Source organism: Eumetopias jubatus, unplaced genomic scaffold (assembly GCF_037043125.1).
Source record: "Eumetopias jubatus isolate StellerSeaLion01/CBP00866 unplaced genomic scaffold, mEumJub1_p1.0 scaffold_1, whole genome shotgun sequence".
NCBI lineage: Eukaryota > Metazoa > Chordata > Mammalia > Carnivora > Otariidae > Eumetopias > Eumetopias jubatus.
In genome coordinates this window covers 186,795,564-186,818,450 of record NW_028274807.1, presented here as the reverse complement: position 1 = coordinate 186,818,450, position 22,887 = coordinate 186,795,564, and the positions used below count along the sequence as shown (strand labels likewise).

General features: G+C 40.3%; 1 protein-coding gene across 7 annotated transcripts; it reads right to left on the bottom strand.

Moving 5' to 3' along the window:
* Window positions 1-231: 231 nt before the first annotated feature.
* THOC7 (THO complex subunit 7) lies at window positions 232-22,667 on the bottom strand. 7 transcript variants are annotated; one of them, XM_088027714.1, is made up of 8 exons: window positions 22,594-22,667; window positions 7,735-7,852; window positions 6,388-6,515; window positions 5,999-6,085; window positions 3,726-3,783; window positions 2,089-2,155; window positions 1,937-2,006; window positions 232-1,240 (listed from the first exon to the last, which is right to left on the bottom strand). In XM_088027714.1, exons 1-8 carry the CDS (start codon window positions 22,610-22,612, stop codon window positions 1,173-1,175), a joined length of 615 nt encoding a protein of 204 aa, XP_087883840.1. In that variant the 5' UTR covers window positions 22,613-22,667; the 3' UTR covers window positions 232-1,172. The 7 variants fall into 7 exon arrangements, with proteins under 7 accessions (XP_087883840.1, XP_087883850.1, XP_087883839.1 ...); XM_088027724.1 differs by lacking the exon at window positions 22,594-22,667 and adding an exon at window positions 22,353-22,539; XM_088027713.1 differs by lacking the exon at window positions 22,594-22,667 and adding an exon at window positions 21,941-22,106.
* Window positions 22,668-22,887: the final 220 nt, after the last annotated feature.

Genomic DNA, 22,887 nt, shown 5'->3' with positions numbered 1-22,887 from the left:
TTAAACTTCCATATTTAAAGGTAAGAATTCTTATTAAAATTACAAAAACGTAACATTGTTTAAGGTATGATTCATGCAAAGTGTCATGTTTCCGAACTAAAATAAATGGATAAGGTTGGAACCTAACAAGTATTGAACATTAAATTCACTACTTAAAATTACAAGTGATTCAGCCTTAGCTGAATTTTTAAAATCATGAAATCCTTTATGCAAGACCGATCATTTTTTTTTTTAACGATTTTATTTATTTATTTGACAGAGAGAGAGATAGTGAGGGAGGGAACACAAGCAGGGGGAGTGGCAGGCAAAGGGAAAAGGAGAAGCCGGCTCACCAGTGAGCTGGGAGCCTGATGTGGGGCCTGATCTCAGGACCCTGAGATCATGACCTGAGCTGAAGGCAGACGCTTAACCGACTGAGCCACGCAGGTGCCCCAAGACCAACCATCTTAACAGTCTATTTTTCTGAAACAACTTTTTCTTTGTCAATATGTTTTTTCTACTGAAAATGACTCCTAAATAATGAAACAGTAGAAGAAAACATATCATCAAAACATTTAACAAGCACACTGCTTAAGCATTACGGAGTGAGATCTAGAAGGCAATGCATATTGATTTAATTTGCATCTTGTAATTACCTCTTATGCCACTGATTGTTAGGATCGGGCAACCTCTCCCCAAATGAGCACATACCACAAACATTTCATACATAATTTCACAAGTTCACAGCCCTCATGAAGCCTATTCATGAACTACATTTTCAAAGATGGTAACAATTTCCAGACTGACTCATTTTTTTCACGTACATCCTAGAAATGCCACTTTCTCACAATCTTCAACTTATTTTATAAACGAACCAGTCTTACCAGTTAAAAACTACCTAGAATACTAATGAGCACAAACATATCTGGCTTGAGAACATTTTATTAAACATTTTTGGGTATCGCTTCCTACCTTTTAAGTTTAAGAACAAAAAAGACATTTCAATACAAACAAATTTATACTGAAGTTTTTTTCCTTTGTGTAAAGAAATAGGAATGAACTGTGCATTAGTATTTAAAAGCAAAGTAGTCCACTGCCAAAACTTTAAATAGCTCAAGAGCACAACAAATTCTAAACGCACTAGGAGCATGTTATTTCTGCATTCTTGGGAAGGGTGAACATTATTAGTCTGTTTATGGCTTAGGATCTGTTTCCATGGTGCTTTCTTGAGCTTCTTCTACCTCTGAGAGCTTTTCATCATCTGCAATTGAGAAAGAACCATAAAACTTTAGTCAAATTTGCTTAAATTATATGTTTAATGAATACATGACAACATTTTTATCCTTTATTAGCCGATATGTCTAAAACAAAGATGGCAAAATGGCAGCCTATGACTGTCATCAGCCCACACAGTGTTTGGTTTTAAAAGTGCTGTTTTGGTTTTTGGTGTTTATTAGTTAAGTCAAAATGTAAAATTTATGTGATGGAATACATTAAAAAAAATCTAGGTTTTAGGTTTTTCTTAAAAACAATAAGGAGGTCAGATAACATCGAAATTTCCAATGGGTGACAGTCAATACAAAGAGCAAGTCTCCAGTTCCCCAAAGCACCTTCCATTCATGAACTATGCACTAATTACTGCACTCACTCACTACTGCCTGCCTGGGTCCTGAATTGTTACTTTATAGCAATAAACTATAATAAACCAAGAAGAATTCCAAATCTATCATCCCTGAATTTCTCTTACTGTGAACTATTGGACATGTATTTTAAATGATATATTTCTGCATAGATGCAGAAAGCTGGACAGCATGAACACTGCTAACATCATCCAGCTATACTCCTGTCCTGAAACTGAAGGTGTACTCTCTCAATAAGATGTATTATTTTAGAAGGCACGCCCCTGGATCACTTAAAAGTCTTGATAAAAATTCATTCTGTGACTATTTCTACTTACTTTCTAGTGTTTGCTGAAGTTCGTGGATGGTACTAAGTAGAACGTGAAACTGTTTCCGTCTCAATTCCAGCTGTGTTAATGAGAAAAAAATTAATACACATTGATCTATACACATATACATATCATAGAGACCAATGTATGTGTACAAATACCTTATCTTCAACACTTTCTTTAATATGTGAAAGATGCTCTAGTTCCTTTCCCAGAGACTCTAGTTCCCTGAAAATAATAAAACAGTGTTATAGTTTGCTAGTTGGGGGGGCAGAAGTCATAATTAATACCTAACTTTTTAGTTACTAAATAGTATTTTAAAAATTAAAAAAAAGGTAAGAAGTTATTACACTCTGTTATGATGAAACTTTGGGGGGGTGATCTCTTCTTAAATTCTAAGTATGTACTTTTTTAATTAAAATCAAATTTCTAGATAATTTTTATTTTATTTATTTATTTTTTTAAAGTTTTATTTGTTTATTTGAGAGAGAGAATGAGAGACAGAGAGTACAAGAGGGAAGAGGGTCAGAGGGAGAAGCAGACTCCCTGCTGAGCAGGGAGCCCGATGCGGGACTCGATCCCGGGACTCCAGGATCATGACCTGAGCCGAAGGCAGTCGCTTAACCAACTGAGCCACCCAGGCGCCCTAGATAATTTTTAAAACCTAAGAAAACACAGACAAATAGAGTATCACACCACAAAAATTGATAACTTTTAACATTTTATCATACTTATTTGACCAAAATAAAGTCTTTTTCCCCCCCCTTGGTAAAAGAAATAAAACATTGCAGATTAACTTGAAATCCTCTTGGAACCTTATTGGCTATCCTCTATCTCAGACCCTTTTCCTCCTCTATTCCCCACTCAGGCAATCACTCTCTCACTCCATTCCTTTTTCATACATATATTGGCCTCTCTAAATAATATACAATATTAGTATATAATGGGGGGGTTAACTTTTATAAATGTTATTCTGCATCTGTTAGAGAAGCTTAGGAATAACTTAAAATTCATTATGTCTTCTGTTTTTTTTTTTTTTAAGATTTTATTTATTTGAGAGAAAGAGAGAATGAGAGATAGCGCGAGAGGGAAGAGGGTCAGAGGGAGAAGCAGACTCCCCGCTGAGCAGGGAGCCCAATGCGGGACTCAATCCCGGGACTCCAGGATCATGACCTGAGCCGAAGGCAGTCGCTCAACCAACTGAGCCACCCAGGCACCCAGTCTTCTGTTTTTCTTTTCACTGATTATGTTTTTCAGATCTGAGTTTATTTTTTTAAAGATTTTTATTTATTTATTTAAGAGTCAGAGAAAGAGAGCACTAGCACAAGCTAGGGGAGGCAGAAGGAGAAGCAGGCTCCCCACTGAGCAGGGAGCCCGACACTGGACGCGATCCCAAGACCCTGGGATCATGACCTGAGCTGAAGGCAGACGCTTAACAGACTAAGCCACTCAGGGACCCCTGAGATCTGAGTTTAACAAGTGTATATCTAAAAAAAAAAGTGTATATCTAGTTTGTTCTTTTAAACTGTTCATTTAGTATTCTACTATATATATAGTATACCGTATTTTATCTATTTTCATCTGATACACAGATAATATGCATTTATTTTAGAACTACAGACAGTAAGATTGGAGGAAGGAAAAACTCAATCAAGTGGTATTAGAATATGTAATTTGGAAGATCTGACCCCTCCTTCTGAAACACATTATGTACTCCCATAAAAATGGAATGCATAGGCTAGTATGTAAACATTTATATAGAAAAACTGATTCCTTTCAAAGTAAACTCTAAACTTACTTTAATGTTTCATGCCGGTCTGGATGGTGCTGGATCACTTTCGCCAAAGCATCATATTCTGAAAGATACAAAAATATTTACCAAATTAAGGTTTTTTTTGAACATGGATAGGAGAAAAAAGGTATAATATCACAGGTCTCTCCTAATCACTTTCTCAGTGCATAAAGAAATGAAAACACTGAAGGATGGAAAGAGTACTGCCAATGTTACTTGGTTCAACAATAACTATAATGATACATGATTTCAAAACTGTTCCAAACAGGGTCTTTTGCTCCCACTCTGTTTTTCCATTTACCTATCCCTGAGCAGGATATAAGAGGCCAGCATAGGAGAAGTGAACTTAAGCCATTCATTGATCATTAAGTGGACTGATTCTGAAGAGGATCTTATTCACTATTGGCCCAACAAAGAGAAGACCAGCGAGGTCAATATATCCTACCATTCATTTCAGATCTTAACAATGGCAAATTACACTTCTCATTCTCATTCTAAAGGTAAAGATTTCAGAAACTGAGTAACGATTTAAAATCCAGAAATGATAAAATTCCTTCCTTCTTTTCTACTGAGGCCTCCAAGTTTCCCTGTTATTTCCTGTTAACCTTGAAATGATGAATGGCAGCATTCATTTAAAAGCCTCAACTAGGGGTGCCTGGATGGCTCAGTCGTTGGGCATCTGCCTTCGGCTCGGGTCCTGATCCTGGGATTGAGCCCTGCATCAGGCTCCCTGCTCAGCGGGAAGCCTCCCTCTCCTCTGCCTCTGCTTGTGTTCCCTCTCTTGCTGTGTCTCTCTCTGTCACATAAATAAATAAAAATAAAATCTTTAAAAAAAAAATAAAAGCCTCAACTAATTGAGAAAAACACTGTGAAATTTTTAAATGATTTTAGAATTGATAATAATTATTATAAAAGTTGGTATATCCCCTTTTGTAAATTGGTCACTGAACCTGACCACATGTATTTTTGAATGAGTTCAAGAACCAATTTTTTAAAATAAGGAGTTAAGTATCTTAATTGGCTCATTAAAAAGTAAAATTTATTGTTTTGAAAATCAGCATTTTAATTCAATAAAAGTGTGACTTTTAATAAAAATTTTTTGGATTACACAATAATGCATGATCAGTGCAGGGGTGAAAAAAGAAAAAAAAAAGACCCCAAGCCATAAAAACCCATAGCCCCAAAATAACCGTTAACATTTTCTATTTCCTTCTAGCTTTTTATATATAGGTCACAATTGTGATTATGCATTATATTTTTTATCTTCCTTTCTTTCAATTTACATTATAGGAGGAACAATGCCTGGTCATTAAAATTATTTTGAAATAGTTTTTATGGACTGCAATGAGAACATACCCTAATTATAAAACAAAAGAGGGGCGCCTGGCTGGCTCAGTCGGTTAAGCATCTGACTTCAGCTCAGGTCATGATCCCAGGACCCCAGGATGGAGCCCCACATTGTGCTCCCTGATCAGTGGGGAACCTGTTTCTCCCTCTCCCGCTCCCCCTGCTTGTAATCTCTCGCTCTCTCTGTCAAATAAATGAATAAAATCTTTAAAACAAACAAAAAAAACAAAAGAGAGTAGGACAAAGCTAAACCTTAAATGTTCGCTTGTTTTGTACTTAAGAAAAACTCACGGGACTTAAATTCTTTTCTTTTTCCTGGAAAGTAACTCCATGAAACAACCAACCAACCATCAAAACCTTAGGTCTAGTGTACTTGTATGAACTGCCTTTGCTGATTCACCATAACATTACTTAGGCAAAGGGGTCTGAAGACAGTAAAAAAAAAAAAAAAAAAAAAGAATACTTAAGAAATATTTGGATTGGAGTGCTTGGGTGGCTCAGTCATTAAGCATCTGCCTTCGGCTCAGGTCATGGTCCCAGGGTCCTGGGATCCAACCCCGCTTTGGCCTCCCGGCTCAGCAGAAGCCTGCTTCTCCCTCTCCCACTCCCCCTGCTTGTGTTCCCTCTCTGTGTCCCTCTATGTCAAATAAATAAATAAATAATCTTTAAAAAAATATTTGGATAAAAAAAGAAATATTTGGATAATCAATACAATCCAGCAAAAATTAAAAAAAAAAGATTTTTCAGCATAGCCTTCCTCCTCCACTATTTTAAAGAATAATATCGTTTTAAAGAATTAAGTTTAGCTCTTAATTCTTTTTAATAATTCAGACTGATTCTTGCTGAAGATTTTACCACACAACATTAAAAGCTGCATGAAAACAGTACTCAGTAATAAAGCATTTGCACACTAAGTCCCATAAAACCCTTACCTTGGCGATTTTTTCGTATTCTCTTTGCTTGAAGAATTTGCTTTTTGCACTCAGCAATTTTTTCATGTGCTCCAGCAATGCTACATTCTATATGAAAATGTTTTTTTAAAGACAGTTGCAATGACGTTCATCCATTTTCAATTTTAAAATGTGTTTTTAAATTAAGTTCCATTGCTAATAAAATAGATGCTGGTGTTTAAAAAATAGCTACAACCCGAAGTACTGTAATCATATCAGAATACATTTTTGTAGCTAACATTTACTATATTCTTTCTATTAACATTGACATTGTTATTATTTTACCACTAACCAAAGAAAACTGCTAGTACATATTGTCTCCTTCAGACCATAAAAATTAAAATTTTACATGGAAACATAATTTTCTTTACCTATTTCTTTGTAAATTTTTTCATAATTTTCCATTTCTCTAAGATTCATATCATATACCAGCAAAGTTTTGCCCATTGAAAATTCACATTGGGACAGTGTGCTCAGCATACGTTGGTACTGACTGTATCTAATGAAAAAGAGAGAAACAGAATAAAGATTTTTGTGAAATACCAAAGTTGAACTATTATATATTACAGTGCAGGCAGAACTATCAAGTTCTGAGAGAATCATGTTCTTTATTTAAAATAATTTAAAACATCTTTCTCTTATGTTTAATTTTTCCTAATGGGATGTACTTGGATTTATAAACTGCTTTAGTTATAAGCGCAAAGATGGGACTGCTGTTCTTATCAATATAAACTTAGTTCAAACAACTACTTGTTTGAATTTTGTTTAAAATACTTTTTAAAATGTTTTAATCAAGGGGCGCTTGGATGGCTCAGTTGGTTAGGCATCTGCCTTTGGCTCAGGTCCTGGGATCCAGCCCCGTGTGGGGCTCTCTGCTCAGTGGTGAGTCTGCTCTCCCTCCCTCTCTCTCTCAAATAAATAAAATCTTAAAAAAAAAAAAAAGAGTCTTAATCAAGATGGTTTATCCTCACAACTTTATTTTCACAATTTTTTCACTCTTTACAATGATTTATGTGAAAAGCTAATTCAAATGAGGGAAATTTTTCTAAGGCAAAAAAAGTTATTAAATATATATAAAACCTTGCAATCTATAAAAACTTTTTATGAGCTTCTTAAAGAAAGAGAAAGTTGGGGCACCTGGTTGACTCAGTCGGTAGTGCAGGTGACTCTTGGTCTCAGAGTCCTGAGTTCAAGCCCCACACTGGGCCTAGAGCTTACTTAAAAAAAGGGTGGTGGGGGATGGGGTAACTGGGTGATGGACATTGGGGAGGGTATGTGGTGTAATGACCACTGGGTATTATGTAAGACTGATGAATCACAGACCTGTACCCCTCAAACAAATAATCTATCTTATGTTAATTAATTGAATTTAAATTTTAAAAGAAAGTAAGACTCAAATATTTTATGTAAAAAAAAAGAAAAAAATTTAAAAATTTCATTTAGATATTTTGTTTAAGTAAATGCTAAAACTGACCAAATTAATGAGCCAGAATTTAATCCTTATTTCTTACCACTACACCTTCTGCACATTTTAATAAACATAAAGCAGTTCTCTGAAAGAAATAAGGGCCAGAAAATTCTACACTTGATTAAGCCAGAGTTGCCTCCATAGGACAATTGAAGGTGAGTGAAAATCTGAAATACTGACAGGGCTGTTGTATACATGGTCTAAACTTCGATCAGGACATCTGTGTAGAAACAACACTGAGATGAAATACCCCTCTTCCTGGGACCCGGAGTTGCACCATTTAATGAAACTTTTCACGAGCAGATTGATTCTCCGATCATCTCCAGCACCGTCTCCATCAATTAGGAGACGCTTTCGTATGACTTCGTCTGGAGGGAAGAAGAACAACGTGAATTAAGACGATGGTCTTGCTCTTGATGACTTTCAGCGACAAATAACCAGTATCACAACTTATTCATTCATCCAAAAGAAAACCACTGAGACGCAATTATACTTCAAGCCACTAAACTGTATACTTAACAATGGTTAAGATGGCAAATTTTATGTTTTGTAGGCTTTACAACTTATGTATATATTTTTATGTCAATATAAAGACAGTTATTTAGTGACTAGTGTGTGCAGGCATTGTATTAGGGGTCGGGGTTATCAATGCGCTCACGGAACTAGAATTCTACTCCTGGGGTGCTGAGTAGAAATAGTTTTCAGGTATCACCAAGGAAATAAGCCCATAGTTCTTGGAGAACTTTGTTTTGGAAAAACCTGTTCACACAGAAGGAAGGCTGAAGTTCCTATCTCTGACTAGTGTGAGGTAGTGGTGAAAGGCACAGAAAGAAAAGACTTGAAAGATGTAGTGGCAGACTGGGTGAAAAGAATGAGTGATGGGTCAGAGAAACGGGAATGGATTTGTCAAAAAAACGCGTAATTTAGTTATTACATCTGTAATGTTTCTTTCCCCATGAAGACTTTTTTTTTTCTTTTTTAACAAGTCTGTCTCATTTTCGCTTCGAGGGAAAGAAAAGGAAAATGAAATCAAAGAGCGTGGCAGATAATAATGATGAGTAATAAGTGGGGCTCCAATCTGCCTGCCTGGTAGTGTTCTTGCTGGACAAAATAATGCTGGATCATAACAAGAGAAAGGCAGATTGAAACCCAATAAAACATAATTTTTCCAAAAGATTTATTTATTTATTTGAGAGAGAGAGCTCACGCACATGGGGGAAAGGAGTGAATTCCTAAGTAGACTCTCCACTGAGCAGCGAGCCCGAACAAGGGCTGGATCCCATGATCCATGAGATCATGACCTGAGCCAAAACCAAGAGTCCGAGGCTTAACCTACTGAGCCACCCAGGTACCCCAAACATAATTTTCATATCAGATTGGCAAAGATCAAAATACCCAATAAAAAGTGTTGGCAAGGATACTGAGAAATTGCACTTACGTACACTGATGGAATGTAGACTGGTAGGCTCTTTCTGGGACAAATGGGCTATCATAAACAGGATTTCAAATGCATGTATCTTTTCGACCCCAGAACTCCAATCCTAGGAATTCATCCCATAGATACCATGTGCATCCACCCACAAAGATAAACGTAAAGAGTTCTTAATGCTGTTTGTAGTAGAAAGACTGCAAACCTAAACGTGTACCAGTAAGAGACTGGTTAGATTATGAAACCTTCATATAATGTAGTATAATGCAGCCAATAGTGTGTATGTATATACCAATGGCAAGAAATCTCCTTTGGTACAGGAAGTGAAATGAAAACAAAACAGGTGCAAAGAAGCACACAGTTTGCGGTCATTTGCGTAGAAAAGGGGGAGGCTTTGTGTGTCTGTGTGCATGTGCACACATCACGCATGTATGTATGTATTCAGAGACCATCTTTGGAAAGAGCACAACAAACTGGTAATAGTGGTTTCTTCTGGTGAGCTGGACTACAGAGGGGATGAGAAAAAATTTAATTTTCTATATCATTTCACATAATTATTTGTTTTTCACCATGTTTGTGCATTATTTTTTAAAAATAAATTTTAAAGTGTGACTAATTCCTGGAGAGCCTGCACGATGAATCAACAGCAAAATCTTTAAACAACAGTTCCTGTGTGTAGGCAGAGTATTTTTGAGCGCAGGTGCAACGGAGATAAACTTTGGAAGGCAGGTGGCTGCAGTTTTAAAATCTGTTCTGTGACAACATCAGATAAACATTTTTAGAATTGGGTTTTGTTCTCAGAGGCATGGCTTTGACAGGCGGCTCAAGTTATCAATTCATCAGGTATTTTAATTTTACACTGTAAAATACAACCTAATGCTTTCAGTTTTTGACCACCAACACTATTATCTGAAGAGCCTGAGACAAAACAGTCCTCAAAGAGATTAAAATGCAGAAATGAACTGATTTTATTTTTTATTACAAACATGCTTTAACTTTGTTAAAAGTAAACATCCAGCGGGTGAGCAGTCTGATGTTTGATGCTGTTCAATTCCTTTCTTTTTGTTCAATTTCTCGTTTTCTTATCTCTGCTCTTCCAACCCCCCAACAAACCCCATCTTCCTCCCAGATACCTGGTCATTCTACTTTATTGAGGACCAGCGATAATAGGGAATAGAAAATTGGGAAATGAGTACCCTAATGGGGAAACTATTAGCACAGCTCGTTTTTCAAGAGATTTTTAGAGTTTGGTGACTAACTAAAAATGGTTCAAGCACATTTTGTGATCATTCCAGCTGTAGAGTTAAGATCTGTGTACTTTTATATATGCAATATCCCAATTATAAGCTTTTGAAAAATGTTTAGAACACCGTACAGGCCAAATAAACTTGGGGAAAAGGTTCATGAGGGCCAGTCCCGTGTCTTATTCATTCTGTTTCCTCCCCAACCTCTCACACTGTGTCTTTACACTTCTCATGTGCAATAAATATTTTTTTATTTTTATTTTTTTAAAGATTTTATTTATTCATTTCAGACACAGAGAGAGAGAGAGAGAGAGAGAGCATGAGCAGGAGGAGAGGCAGAAGCGGGCTCCACGCTGAGCCAGGAGCCCGATGTGGGGCTCGATCCCAGGACTCTGGGATCAGGACCTGAGCTGAAGGCAGACGCTTAACCATCTGAGCCACCCAGGCGCCCCTCATGTGCAATAAATATTTTTAAGTTGGATTTGTGGTGCCTGCCTGGGACCATCTGCCCTCCAAAGAGTTTTGTCTCAATAAACTACTAACAAGGACCAGCAGGCAACCATCTTATTTTCAGGTCCAAAGCAGAGATTTCTCTTCTTGTACAAAAGACATGAATACTTGATCAATGAGCAGATGTGTCCATAGGGTACCAGAGTAGTTCTGAGGATGTGAGATAAAGACCTGAGCTCTTTTGCTCTAGGTGGAGAAATAACATGCATATGAACACACAAGCAGAGGAGACTGAGATTGTTAAATGAATGACAAAGACATGCACCAGAAGATATTAGGAGGACAGCTTCCTTTGGCTTGGGGGAAGAGGGGGAAATGGAATTTGAGCTGATCTTTTCATACTTAAAAATCATCAGTCAATGGGGCGCCTGGGTGGCTAAGTCAATTAAATGTCTGAATCTTGGTTTTTTGCTCATGTCATGATCACAGGGTCCTGTGATCAAGCCCCACATCAGGCTCCACACTCAGCACAGAGTCTGCTTCTCTCTCTCTGCTCCCCACCCTGCCGAGTTCTCTCTCTCTCTTAAATAAATAAACAAAATCTTTGGGGCGCCTGTGTGGCTCAGTTAAGCATCTGCCTTCGGCTCAGGTCATGATCCCGGGGTCCTGGGACTGAACCTTGCATCAAGCTGCCTGCTCAGTGGGGAGTCTGCTTCTCCTTCTCCCCCTGCCTGCTTGTGCTTTCGCTCTTGTTCACTCTCTCTCAAATAAAAATAAAATACATAAAGAAAATCTTCAAAAAAATCATCAACAAAGCTAAAAGGTATTTTAACAATATTTACCTACACCTCAAATAACATATACCCTTTGACCCAACAATCCTAGATAAACTTATACAATATGACTATGTCCATCAACAGGGGGCTAGATAAATTTTGGTACAAGAATATAATGGAATACTATGAAGCCATAAAAAAAAAACCCAAAGAATGAGGAAATGTCTATGTGCTGATACAGAGAGATCACTTAAGATAACTTGATAAAAGAGCAAGGTGAGGAACAGTATGTATGGCAGGTTTCCTTTCACACATAAATGGGGAGAAATGAGAATATATGCTTATATTCATACAAATACCCTGGAATGATATACAACTAATAAAAGGGGTTATCAAGGGAGAGGGGCAGTGTAAGTGGGATAGAGAACAGGCTGGAAGATGGGGGAATATCTTTTTACATTATTTGATTTTTGAACCATATGAGCACTCAAAATCTGTTAGCTGTTGTTTGAAAAAGAAAGCTATGATTATGGTGATGGTATCACAGGTGTTTGCATATGTCCAGATGCATCAAACTGTACACATAAAATACTCAAGTTCTTTGTATAAAATTATCCCTCAATAAAGCCACTTTAAAAAAAAAGGGGGTGCATGCTGGCTCAGTCGGTAGAGCATGCAACTCTTGATCTTGGGGTTGTGAGTTAGAGCCCCATGCCGGGTGTAGAGATTGCTTAAAAAAGTAAAATCTTTGGGGCACCTGGGTGGTGCCGTCAGTTGAGCAACCGAATCTTGATTTTGGCTCAGGCTGTGATCTCAGGGTTGTGAGATCAAGACCTACGTGCGGCTCTGTGCTCATTGTGGAGTCTACTTAAGACTCTCTCTTTGCTCCTGCTGCCAAATAAATAAATCTTAAAAAAAAATCTTTAAATAAATAAATATTTAAAAAGGGGAAAAAAAATTAAAAAGCAAGCTAAAGTCCCTTCCCTGTCCCCACCCCAGACAGGGAGAAAGCTGTGAGCTCCAACAAAGGTGGGGAATGAAAGGCTAGAACACGTATGTGCACATGAGAACATTAGGGAGGCTGGACAAACCTTGGGACCCAAGTACAGAAAGACAGAGGTCAGAATGTGGGAGTCTGCACTAGTGAGTGCCATACCTGTGGACTTGGACTTTGTTGGTAGGCAACTGGGAGTTGCTAAAGATTCAGGAGCAGGACTTTCTAGGAGGATTAAGCTGAGAGCAGTGTACAAAATGGACTGCAGCTGGGAAAAGCCCAAAGGCAGGGAAGCTATTAGGAGACTACCAAAAAAACATGCAGTAGGAGCTAAAATGGCATGAAAACTAGAGATTAGGATCACAGGTCTTGGGGCAGGTTAGGACTGAGCAGAGACGTGGCTAGGAAAAGGCAGGGGCCAATGCCAAGATGTGCCGTGTGTAGGAGTGTGGCAGTCCAATTCTGGTAGCACCATTGATTCCCTGTCCCAGGTCCTTCTCCCAGTTCAGCCCTATCCCTCTTCCCTCTAAGGGTATTTCTTTGCAGCCAAACCCCTGGGCCAAAGTAAAAAACTGGGGCCAACGTTCTGGTTAGTCCACAGAGGTTTTACTTTGTGTGTGTGGGACCAAGTTTCACTTCATTTGTAAAATGGGAATAAAAGTTCATCTGTAAAATGGGAATAACATATCCACTCGGAAGGAATGCTGTGAAATCTTACAGAAATGAAATTATACAAAGGAGCACAATGCCTTTTCATGGTGGGAAAGAAAAAAAAAGTTACCTGTATCTTTATGTTGAATTTAACCCACAACTTGTATCGTCCTAAAAAAAGTTAACGAGTGAACACTGCGAAACGTGTATCCTATCTAGATATATCTGTATGTATAGACACATCTGTATAACCATGTAGATATATATAATGCACTTAGGCATTCAGAGTTTTGCCTAGTTATGATTTCTCCCAATTTTGCTTCTCTCTCAAGCTTCATATTGTAAGGTCACAGTATCTCTAGCTTAAACTGCAGACACAGCTGTTGCCTAGAAAATTCACTGGGAAAAAAATCCCCGAAATAACATAAATAAAAATACAAAGCACTGCTCCAACGGCAACAAAGTAAAACAAAAGGGAAAGACGCCAGTTTGAAGACATCCTATTCTTTTTAAATGTAGATGGGTTGCTGATGGTTCCTAACACAGATGACATGAGTATTAGTATTTTTAATGGTACCTCATCAATTAGCATTAGACTGAACACACCTAAAACATGCTTTATACGTTGACTTCATAAATTACCATCATGCTTGAAACTCTCAATAAGCAACTTAAATGATATTATTAATTCTGACAGACCTCGGCCTACCCTTTATAAAAAGTTAAGATGGCTTAGAAACTATTTTAATGATGTTATCAATATCATTCCTTAGTTGTCATGATTGCTTTCTTGACTATGTAGATCAATGCCATCTGGAAAAGCTTTTAAAGATTTTATTTATTTATTTGTCAGAGAGAGAAGGGGAGAGAGCACAAGCAGAAGGAGAAGCAGGCTCCCCGCTGAGCAGGGAGCCCAATGCAGGACTCAATCCCAGGACCCTGGGATCATGACCTGAGCCAAAGGCAGATGCTTAACCAACTGCGCCACCCAGGTGTCCCTGGAAAAGCTTTTAACTCCAAATATCTAACATCCGCCCCAAGACTGGCGCTTTCCCACCTGATTTTAGGCTTATAGGAAGATTTCCTACTGGATTCAGTTATACGTTGTGCTGTAATTATACCTACAAAATGCCTGCCATTCAGAATCACTTCAAAATCAGTTATGACACATATATGCTGATAAACAAACATTTACTCGTCAATTTGGGATACATTTTAGACCCCTCTTTGTCTTATATGCTGACCTATACCTGGAAAAACTATGTAATTACTTAAGACACTAAATAAGCCTCAAAAAGTCCTTTCAAGGAGTTACATGTTTAATATCCCATTTTCCATAAACAGAGAGGCAGAAAAAATGACTGCTTTGTAGCCACTAGACCAACTCTCCTTCTCCAAGCCTCTGGTCAGAGGACACTGCCATTTTAGCTGTGTTCTCATTTTACCACAGAAAGGACATCTCTCATAAACCCAGACTTTCAAAACCCATCATTGTTATTCCCTCACAGTAGCTATTAAAACAAAACAAGTTTTCGGAACATCTTGGAGCAAATGTTCAAAATAGGAAAAAGGAAAATAATTTGGAAGATAATGGTGGGCCAACTTTCAAGACACTTATTTCTTTAGGGATGGGTCAAGGCTCGACAACCAGTGTCACCATTAATGTAACTTCCTCCTAGGGCTAATCTACCCTCAGGTGTGCCTCTAAATTGTCAGACCTCACAGCACAGCAATGTCACCTGCTTTAAGGAAAGAGCAATCCTCAGACCTACCAGTGAAGACTAGCATTTCCTTTTTCTAAAAGCACTTTAGCAAGGAATTCTGTTAGCACGGAAATGCACCATTGGTTTTTTCTTGGTGTTCCTAAACACTCTGGATCCAAACTGAAAACCATGGGAAGGGACAACAATTTATTTAACACTTTGAGACAGGGTGAATTTGAAACAGCTGGCTACCACAGCAGTGTAGCAACAGTGGTGAGCATAGCTGCCTTCCAAAATTAAAAATAAATACATTCTTTGACCTGCCTTCTAGAAGTTATTCCCACAGGTGTGTGAAGACATCTACACAAATATCTCCATTGGAATACTACTTGTAAGAGTAAAAAGCTGAAAATAACTAAATGCTTAAATGTTTAGTAGAGAACATTTTTAAAGATTTTATTTATTTGAGAGAGAGAGAGAATAAGCACAGAAGTTGGGGGGGTGGGGCAGAGGGAGAGGGAGAAACAGACTGTTTGCTGAGCTGAGCAGGGAGCCTGATGTGGGGCTCAATCCCAGGACACCAGGATCATGACCTGACCCAAAGGCAGACGCTTAACCAAGTGAGCCACCCAGGCACCCCGATAATTAATTTTAAAAATATAATAGAATACTACACATTAATACAGAAGAATGAGGTAGAAAGAGCTCCAAGATATAATGATTACAGAAATGTAACACAGAAGAGTGTGTAAATGTTTGCATAAAATTGTAAAGTATATACACAGTGGCCAACCAACATATACACAATGCTTGCAATCTGGTAAGTATGTTTTTTTACATATAAATACAATAATTTATTATTGTGTAAATATAATAATTTACACAATAGCCCTATAGAGATTACTACCTCCATTTTACCAGTGAAGGAACTGAAAGTTAGCTGCTCAAATTAAATGTCACCGGAAGTATGGAGCAGAGCTTTGACTCAAGCTCACAAGTTTGGCACCAGGGAAGGTGCTTTTTACCCTTTATAAAGGCACTTAAAAATCATTCTGAAAAGGTACACCAAAAACCAATTTATAGTGACTATCTCTGGAAGAAGGGACTAGCCATGGAAGGTCAAGAGGGGAGGTTTTCACTTGTCATTTGGTGCGTTTTTTTCTTGAATTGTCTGACACGCATTACTTTTCTTTTTAAAAATACTAATAGTGGTAATCTGCAGAGTGAGCTTATTGGTCATTTTGAGGTACTTCATTTCTTCTGCACTGTTAAGTTCTATTCAATGTTCTTTAATAAATCTGTGATGTGTTAACAAGAAACAAGAAAACTGGCTTGACTTGACCTACAAGAGGAGAGACTAGGGCCATGAAAAATCAGTGAACATGCAGATTCCTTTTAGATTTATCATTGGACTGCCACTGCTCATGGGTTATTAAGCTGAATTACTTATATCTCATTGTTTTAGGTTACTTATGGTAAAATAACACATAGCCCCTCCTTTCAAGAAGCTTAAAATCACTAAAACAATTTTGAAGGCCAACAACATCAAGAAGTTACAAAGAGGCAGTGGAAAGAACAGTAAATAAGATGGTTTGCTTTCTCCATGTAAATATTGATCTCTTGTGAGATACTTAGGGCTAGTCTAAATACATTGCTAATGTCAATTACTTAAACCAAAATTGAATCAAAAAATTTTTTTTAAAAAGCAAAAAAAAAATAGTGTTGAGGTCCTTTTGTTTTTCTCTAGATTTACTTAAGTGTTTAGAGTGTGGTGCTAATAAAGTCAAGGTTGAAACTTCAATTCTGCTTTGAAAAACCATTTATCTGGGCTAAAGAAACAGTATTTAATAGTTTCACTGCATCAGTAACCCCTGTGCTGGCATCACAGCCGAGGGAACAAAGTGGTCAAATCCACCGGCAGTAGTGGGGGAAAAAAAAAAAGGCCAAACTCCGTGACCACAAATACCCAATTGACACTGGACCAGCAACTGAAATAGGAATCATAGAAGCTGCAGGCCCTTATACAGCGTTTACACACTCCTATTTGAGGACCATACATCTTGTTTGTTTTCACTCTGGAGAGTGTCCTGGTTTGGACAAGAGATTAAACAGTCAATTTCGAAGTGCTTTACCTATATTATCACACTTCACCACCCTTGAAGAAACTCTATAAAGTGTGTATTATTACCTTCTCTTTACAGATGAGTAGTATCCTCTGCCACAGGAAAATATACACAATCAATTATTAGAAAGTCATAGCACAGTTTCATTATTCTGTCATATTGTTCATAGGCATATTAAAAACCATTATTTTAAGTTTTAACAAGCATATACCCAAGCATTATAATTTCTAATTAAAAAACAAAAACATATATACAATAGAGTATTACTCGGCCATAAAAAAGATCTTAGTCATTTGCAAAACCATGGATGGACCATGAGGGTATCATGCTAAATGAAACAAGTCAGACAGGGAAAAACAAATACCCTATGATTTCACCTTAGATGCGGCACCTAAAAAACAAATGAACAGACAATACCAAAAAAACCCCCACAAAAACCAGAGAACAGATTAGTGGTTATTAGAGGGACAGGGTTATTGCAGGGTAGGCGAAATGAGAGAATTGGGTCAACTGTATGGTGATGGATGACAACTAGACTTATCATGACAATTGCTTTGTAGTGCATAGAGGTATCAAATTATGTTGTACGCCTGAAACTGATGTTATATACTAATTTTACCTCAATTAAAAAAAAATATTGTCAAAACCAACAAGCTCTATTCAATGGAATGTACAGCCACACCCTGCTCCCTGCCACCTCCTTCTCACCTCCCATCTGTGCTCTGGCACATCAGTGTATGTACCTAATGTTCTCTGCACGGCAAAAAGTGCTTCCGGGAGGCCCAGTCGGTTAAGCGCCTAACTCTTGATCTCGGCTCAGGTCATGATCTCAGGGTTATGAGATTAAGCCCTGTGTTGGCTCGTTGGCTCGAGTTAGGCGTGGAGCCTGCTTAAGATTCTCTCTCTCTCTCAAAAAAAGTGCTTCTGAAATTATTTCCTTCAGGGTACTAACACTGTTTAACACCCTTTAAATTAACACATACAAAATACAAACTGTGAACATAGTTTAACAGTGACAACATCTAAACTGTTTTTCAGGGGCACCTGGGTGGCTCAGATGGTTAAGCGTCTGCCTTCGGCTCAGGTCACGAGCTTCAGGTCCTGGGATCGAGCCCCGCATTGGGCTCCCAGCTTCGTGGGGAGTCTGCTTCTCCCTCTCCCCCTGCTTGTGTTCTCTCTCTCAAATGAATAAGTAGAGTCTTAAAAACAAAACAACTTTTTTAGTTAGCCAAAATGCTGGGGTCCCAACAGAGGAGGAGAGAGACCGGCTTTGCCAAGAACTAGCTATGTGACAGTAAGTCACTCACTTCCTAGGACCTCTATTTTGCCATCTATAAAATGGTACTGTTGGTGATAATATCTATAGTTCAGTGTCCATAGTTAAAAATATCATGTCTCTCTCCTCCCCTCTGAGGAGGGCAGTTCCTCAAATTAGCCAGTGTCCTTGTACAGGGTGCAGGGAATAAAGCACTTCTCCTCTAAGAGCTCCCAGTCCGAATGGATAGGCAAACCTGTATGGGAGGATTACGTGAGGGCACAGCATCTTGCCAGGTACCTCAAATTTGTAAGAGGGCATTAGCTGTCCTTTAAACTCCAGAAACAGGTATTGGTACTTCTCCAAGAACTTTTCAGGATGAGCTATTCAGGCCACTCCTGTCTTCTTTGCTGCCATTATCCTAATCCAAACCCACCCTGACTCTTGGAATACTTCTCACTGGCCTCCCTGCTTCCATTCTTGCCTTCCTAGAATCCATTCTTTACACAGCAACACAGAATGATCAAAAAGAAGTGTGGGATCACTAATTTTTCTGCTTAAAATCCTCCAAACATATCTAAGTACCCAGAGAAGACAATCCAGTCTCCTTTCCATGGCTTAGGTGGCTCTGGGCAAGCTCCTGTTTACTTCTCTAACCTCCTTTTGTATCACACCCCTCATGACCCACCTAGAGACCAACCCTTATCTTATTCCTTAAATTTATTCCTTATCTTCTCTGAAGGGCAGAGCTTATTTTCGCCTCAGGTCTTTGCACTAGTTATAACCTGTCCTGAATCCTTTCCTGGACTTCATGGGGTTGACGCCTTCAGGCCTTACTCTAAGAGTCACTTTTCAGAGCGGTCATATCTGACTGTTGGCAGCCCTCCCCCCATTATCGTCTTTCATATCCCATCCAGTTCATTCTCAGAACTTAAGTAATTTCAGAACTTAATTATGTTCTTTTTCAGGAATTATCTTATTACTTATTTGATTGCACACTATTCTGTCCCCCAAGCAGAAGTCAGGTCTTCCTCGGTAGTTTACTGCTGTAGACAGCGCCTTGAATTAGGCCCAGAAGGTATGCAATACATTGTTGACCTATCACACTCACTACTCACTTCTGCTTGATTTTTACCAAAAGCCCAGCTGAGGAAAACCACGTTTAGAGGACTGCCTGAAAAAGTTGTACTTCATCTATTCTTCTATGACCTAAGTATTCTTAAAACAAATTAGAAACACACACACACACCCCTTGCTCTGAATTGCAGAAGTATTGAGCAGCAGAAGTACTCAGTTAAACCACATGACCTATTGGCTTTAGGATGCCTTTCTAAATTGTGATTTAGCCTTCTTTGACCTAGTCAGGGATGTGATCATCGGTGCTGATAAGAGGTTAAGGATATGACACTAGCTTTTCTTTATGGGCACCCTAAAGATCAACTTTATCTCTAGTGTTTTAATCGGAAAGAATTGTTTGTACTGTGTGTCTAAACTTGCCTTCTCTCCTGTACGCAAGAGCAGAGTGGACCAGGCCCTGGCTCTTGGTATGAACTAGTGGAGAAACAAGAGTCATTTCTGGCTGTCTTAATTAATGGACCAGATTTTATCCATTGCACTTTGAGGATCAATCCACTTCTAACTTCCTCTTGTCTTCCTTCCTCTCAATGCTCTTTTTTGCCCTGTTTTCTCATGCATTTATATTTTATGTTTTCACATTATGGTGAACTGCCTTAAATATTTTCTAGAATATGTCATTTAAGTGAAATAAGTATTAAGGGCTACAACAGTAATATGCACAAAATAACATGGTTAATAGATGAAAGATCAACCAGTTCTGGAAAAGAGATGAATATTTGAGGTGGGTCTTGAATAAAAGGCAGTTAACGGCAGAAAAGGGCAATCTGGGGCGCCAGGGTGCCTCAGTTGTTAAAGAGTCTGCCTTCAGCTCAGGTCATGATCCCACGGTCCTTGGATCGAGCCCCGTATGGGGCTCCCTGCTATGCGGGAAGCCTGCTCTCCCTCTCCCACTCCCCCTGCTTGTGTTCCCTCTCTCGCTGTGTCTCTGTCAAACAAATAAATACAATCTTAAAAAAAAAAAGGGCAATCTGCAAATACAGAGATGAAGAAAGCACAGTCCTAATCAAAGGAAAATGAAGGAGACGAGTAAACCGATTCTTACATTTCATAGTATTTGCTGAACGTTACCATATGTCGGACTCAGTGCACACCACTATAACTTTTACTACATTTAAACCTCTAAACAACCCTATGGGATAGACTTTATTATTATCCCCATTTATGAAGAATGAAACAGAGGCTCAAAGAGGTTAATTAACCTGCACAAAATCAGACAGCTTGTCAGGAGCAGAGTGGGTACTCCTGTGGCCTCTAACATCCATTCCACTTAAGTCCTGACATCCTACCTCCTTCTCTGTATTCCCTCTTTGTCTGAGCTCCCAATATCTCTTACTAGGACTAGTGCAGCCGTGGCTGAATGCACAGTAGTGAGGAACAAGAACTCTGGAGCCAGACTGCCTGGTTTTGAGCTCAGGCTCTATACCTTACTAACTGCACACACTTGGGCAAGTTGCTTAACTTCCTCGTGTCCCAGTTTCATTTGTAAAGTGGAGTTAATAATTAGAACACTCCTTGACACATGATGAATTCTATATGTTAGAGAGCACTTAATTCCTCCCTTCTCTTCCCTTCATCATTCTTCACATAGTACATACAGCATGGTGGTGTTTTTGTTTTGTTTTGTTTTAATGCAATTCTGATCATACAGCACCAATGTTAACTACTGATTCCCATTGCCCTCAGAAATCTCTGGCTATAACTTTTTAAATTCTAGCCAATATTTATCATCTTTTGAGTTTTTCCAACACTTTGGGGCCTTTGCACAAGTGGGTCCCCCCACATGGAACACTAGTCCAACTACAACTATTTATTCTCAAAAACAGGATTAACAGTAGCTGTCTTAGGGAAGCTGTTCTTTGAGAAGGGATAAGCAATCTTTGCTACATGCTCCCACAGTTCCCGCCCTTGTACTTCCCTTGTGGTAACATCTGCCACCCTTAAAACTAATTATCCAAGGTGTCTTTCCACCAGACTGCAACCTTAAGAGGGGGGAAAAGGTCTTGCCTGTTGGTTCTGGACTGTAATCCCAAGACCTAGCCTAGATAGGATAAATAAAACTGAAATGAAGGAAAGTTAGAATTTCCCATGAAGGTCCTGGACCTTTAAGAGCCTCCCACTTCACTACCGGTTTATCACAAATTTAGGCCTATTACTCTTCTTCCCATTGCAGGCCCTTTAATGTGGAGATCCTGCCTACCCCCAACTTTTCAGAAGTGGCCTCTCCACAGGCATCTACCCTTACTGGTCACCCTCTCTTCAGATCACACAGCACCCCTAGACATCCCCCTCCCAGATGTTAAAGAACTTCCTTCCTCCTTAACCGAATACCTTCTTAGGTTCTCCCTCCAGTTGCCCATCATGCCTGTCCACCTTCCCCAAGGTGGCACCCTATTTTATTTCTGCTCTCAGTCCATAGATCACCCCCTGGGTCTCTGCACACATGGGTCCACCTTCCCTAAACCATCCTCACAACTTTCCACAAACCCCGTCTCTGCCTGCCGACTCTCCTCCCATTCCTGCCCGACAAACCACCATCCCCAACACAAATACACAGACAAGTCTTGATCTACCCCAGGTGGCTTCATCCCTACATTGGCTCCTCCTAAATCCCCCATGCACACTCTCTGATTGCCTTCCAGGTACCCCGTCTACATCTATGCTTTTTAGATATTATCTCTGTCTCTCCCTCCCTACCTCCAGTCCGGGGCTGGTTCTCAGGCCTCATTGTGATCCACACCACTGTCTGGGGGCCCTTCCCAACCTGTCCAGAAGACTCTTCCGGGTGTCACCCTCTGTACGCTGACACCCTTAGTACTCGCGTCTTGGAACCTCTCCCTTCGTCCGGGCTTGGCCCCAAACTTCCACCCCATCCCTAAAGTCCTCACACCCTCGAGCCCACCACAGGCCCTCCGGACCCCCAGCGGCAGGGTCCCCACCACTTCCTCCCCTTCGCCACTCCTCGGACCCCATATTCTCACCAAGTGCTCCCTCACCACATCCGCCGATGGCCTGGACCCCTTGCCGGTACCACCCGCCCACGCACCGCTGCCACCATTCCCGGGCCCCCACGTGTGCTCCCAGCCCCCCGGCCATCCTCCCAACACACCCTCCGCGGGCCCAGCGCGGCCTCCGAAGAGCGGGCCGGGAGTCCAAGGGGCTCCGAGGGGGAGCAGGGGTCCGGGGAGAGGCCCGAAGGAGCCGGGGGAAGCGTCGGGGAGAAGCCGGCTCTCCGAGGGTCTGATCGCGGAGGCCGAGGGGCTCCCGAAAGCGGCCGGGGAGCTCGGGGGAAGCCGGGGCAGCCGAGGGGCTCGGGGGAGCAGGCCGGGGTGGCTGCGAGCGGGCCTCACCGTCAGTCACGGCTCCCATGGCGTGCGCGGCGGCGGCGGCGGCGGCGGCGGCGGCGGCGGCGGCGGCGGCGGCGGCGGCGGCGGCGGCGGCGGCGGCGGCGCAAGCTGAGGCGGCGGTTGGCGGCGGCGGAGGTCAAACTCCCACAATGCAGCCGGGTAAACAGCCATGGAGGAGGAGGCGGCGGCGCCCGCGGCCGCCCGCTCCGACGCCTGAGCCGCGCCGCGCCGCCGCCGCCGCCGCCGCCGCGGGATCCGCGCTCCCCGCGCTCCCCGCGCTCCCCGCACTGCCCGGGG

Coding starts and splice junctions, on each gene's coding strand:
- THOC7 (XM_088027712.1), bottom strand. CDS start 17,974: ATGCGGGGCTCGATCCCAGGACCTGAAGCTCGTGACCTGAGCCGAAGG. Junction 7,853..17,898: donor TAACCATCTGAGCCACCCAG/GTGCCCCTGAAA, acceptor TCTTCCCTCCAG/ACGAAGTCATACGAAAGCGT. Junction 2,156..3,725: donor GACCGGCATGAAACATTAAA/GTAAGTTTAGAG, acceptor TATTATTTTCAG/GGAACTAGAGTCTCTGGGAA.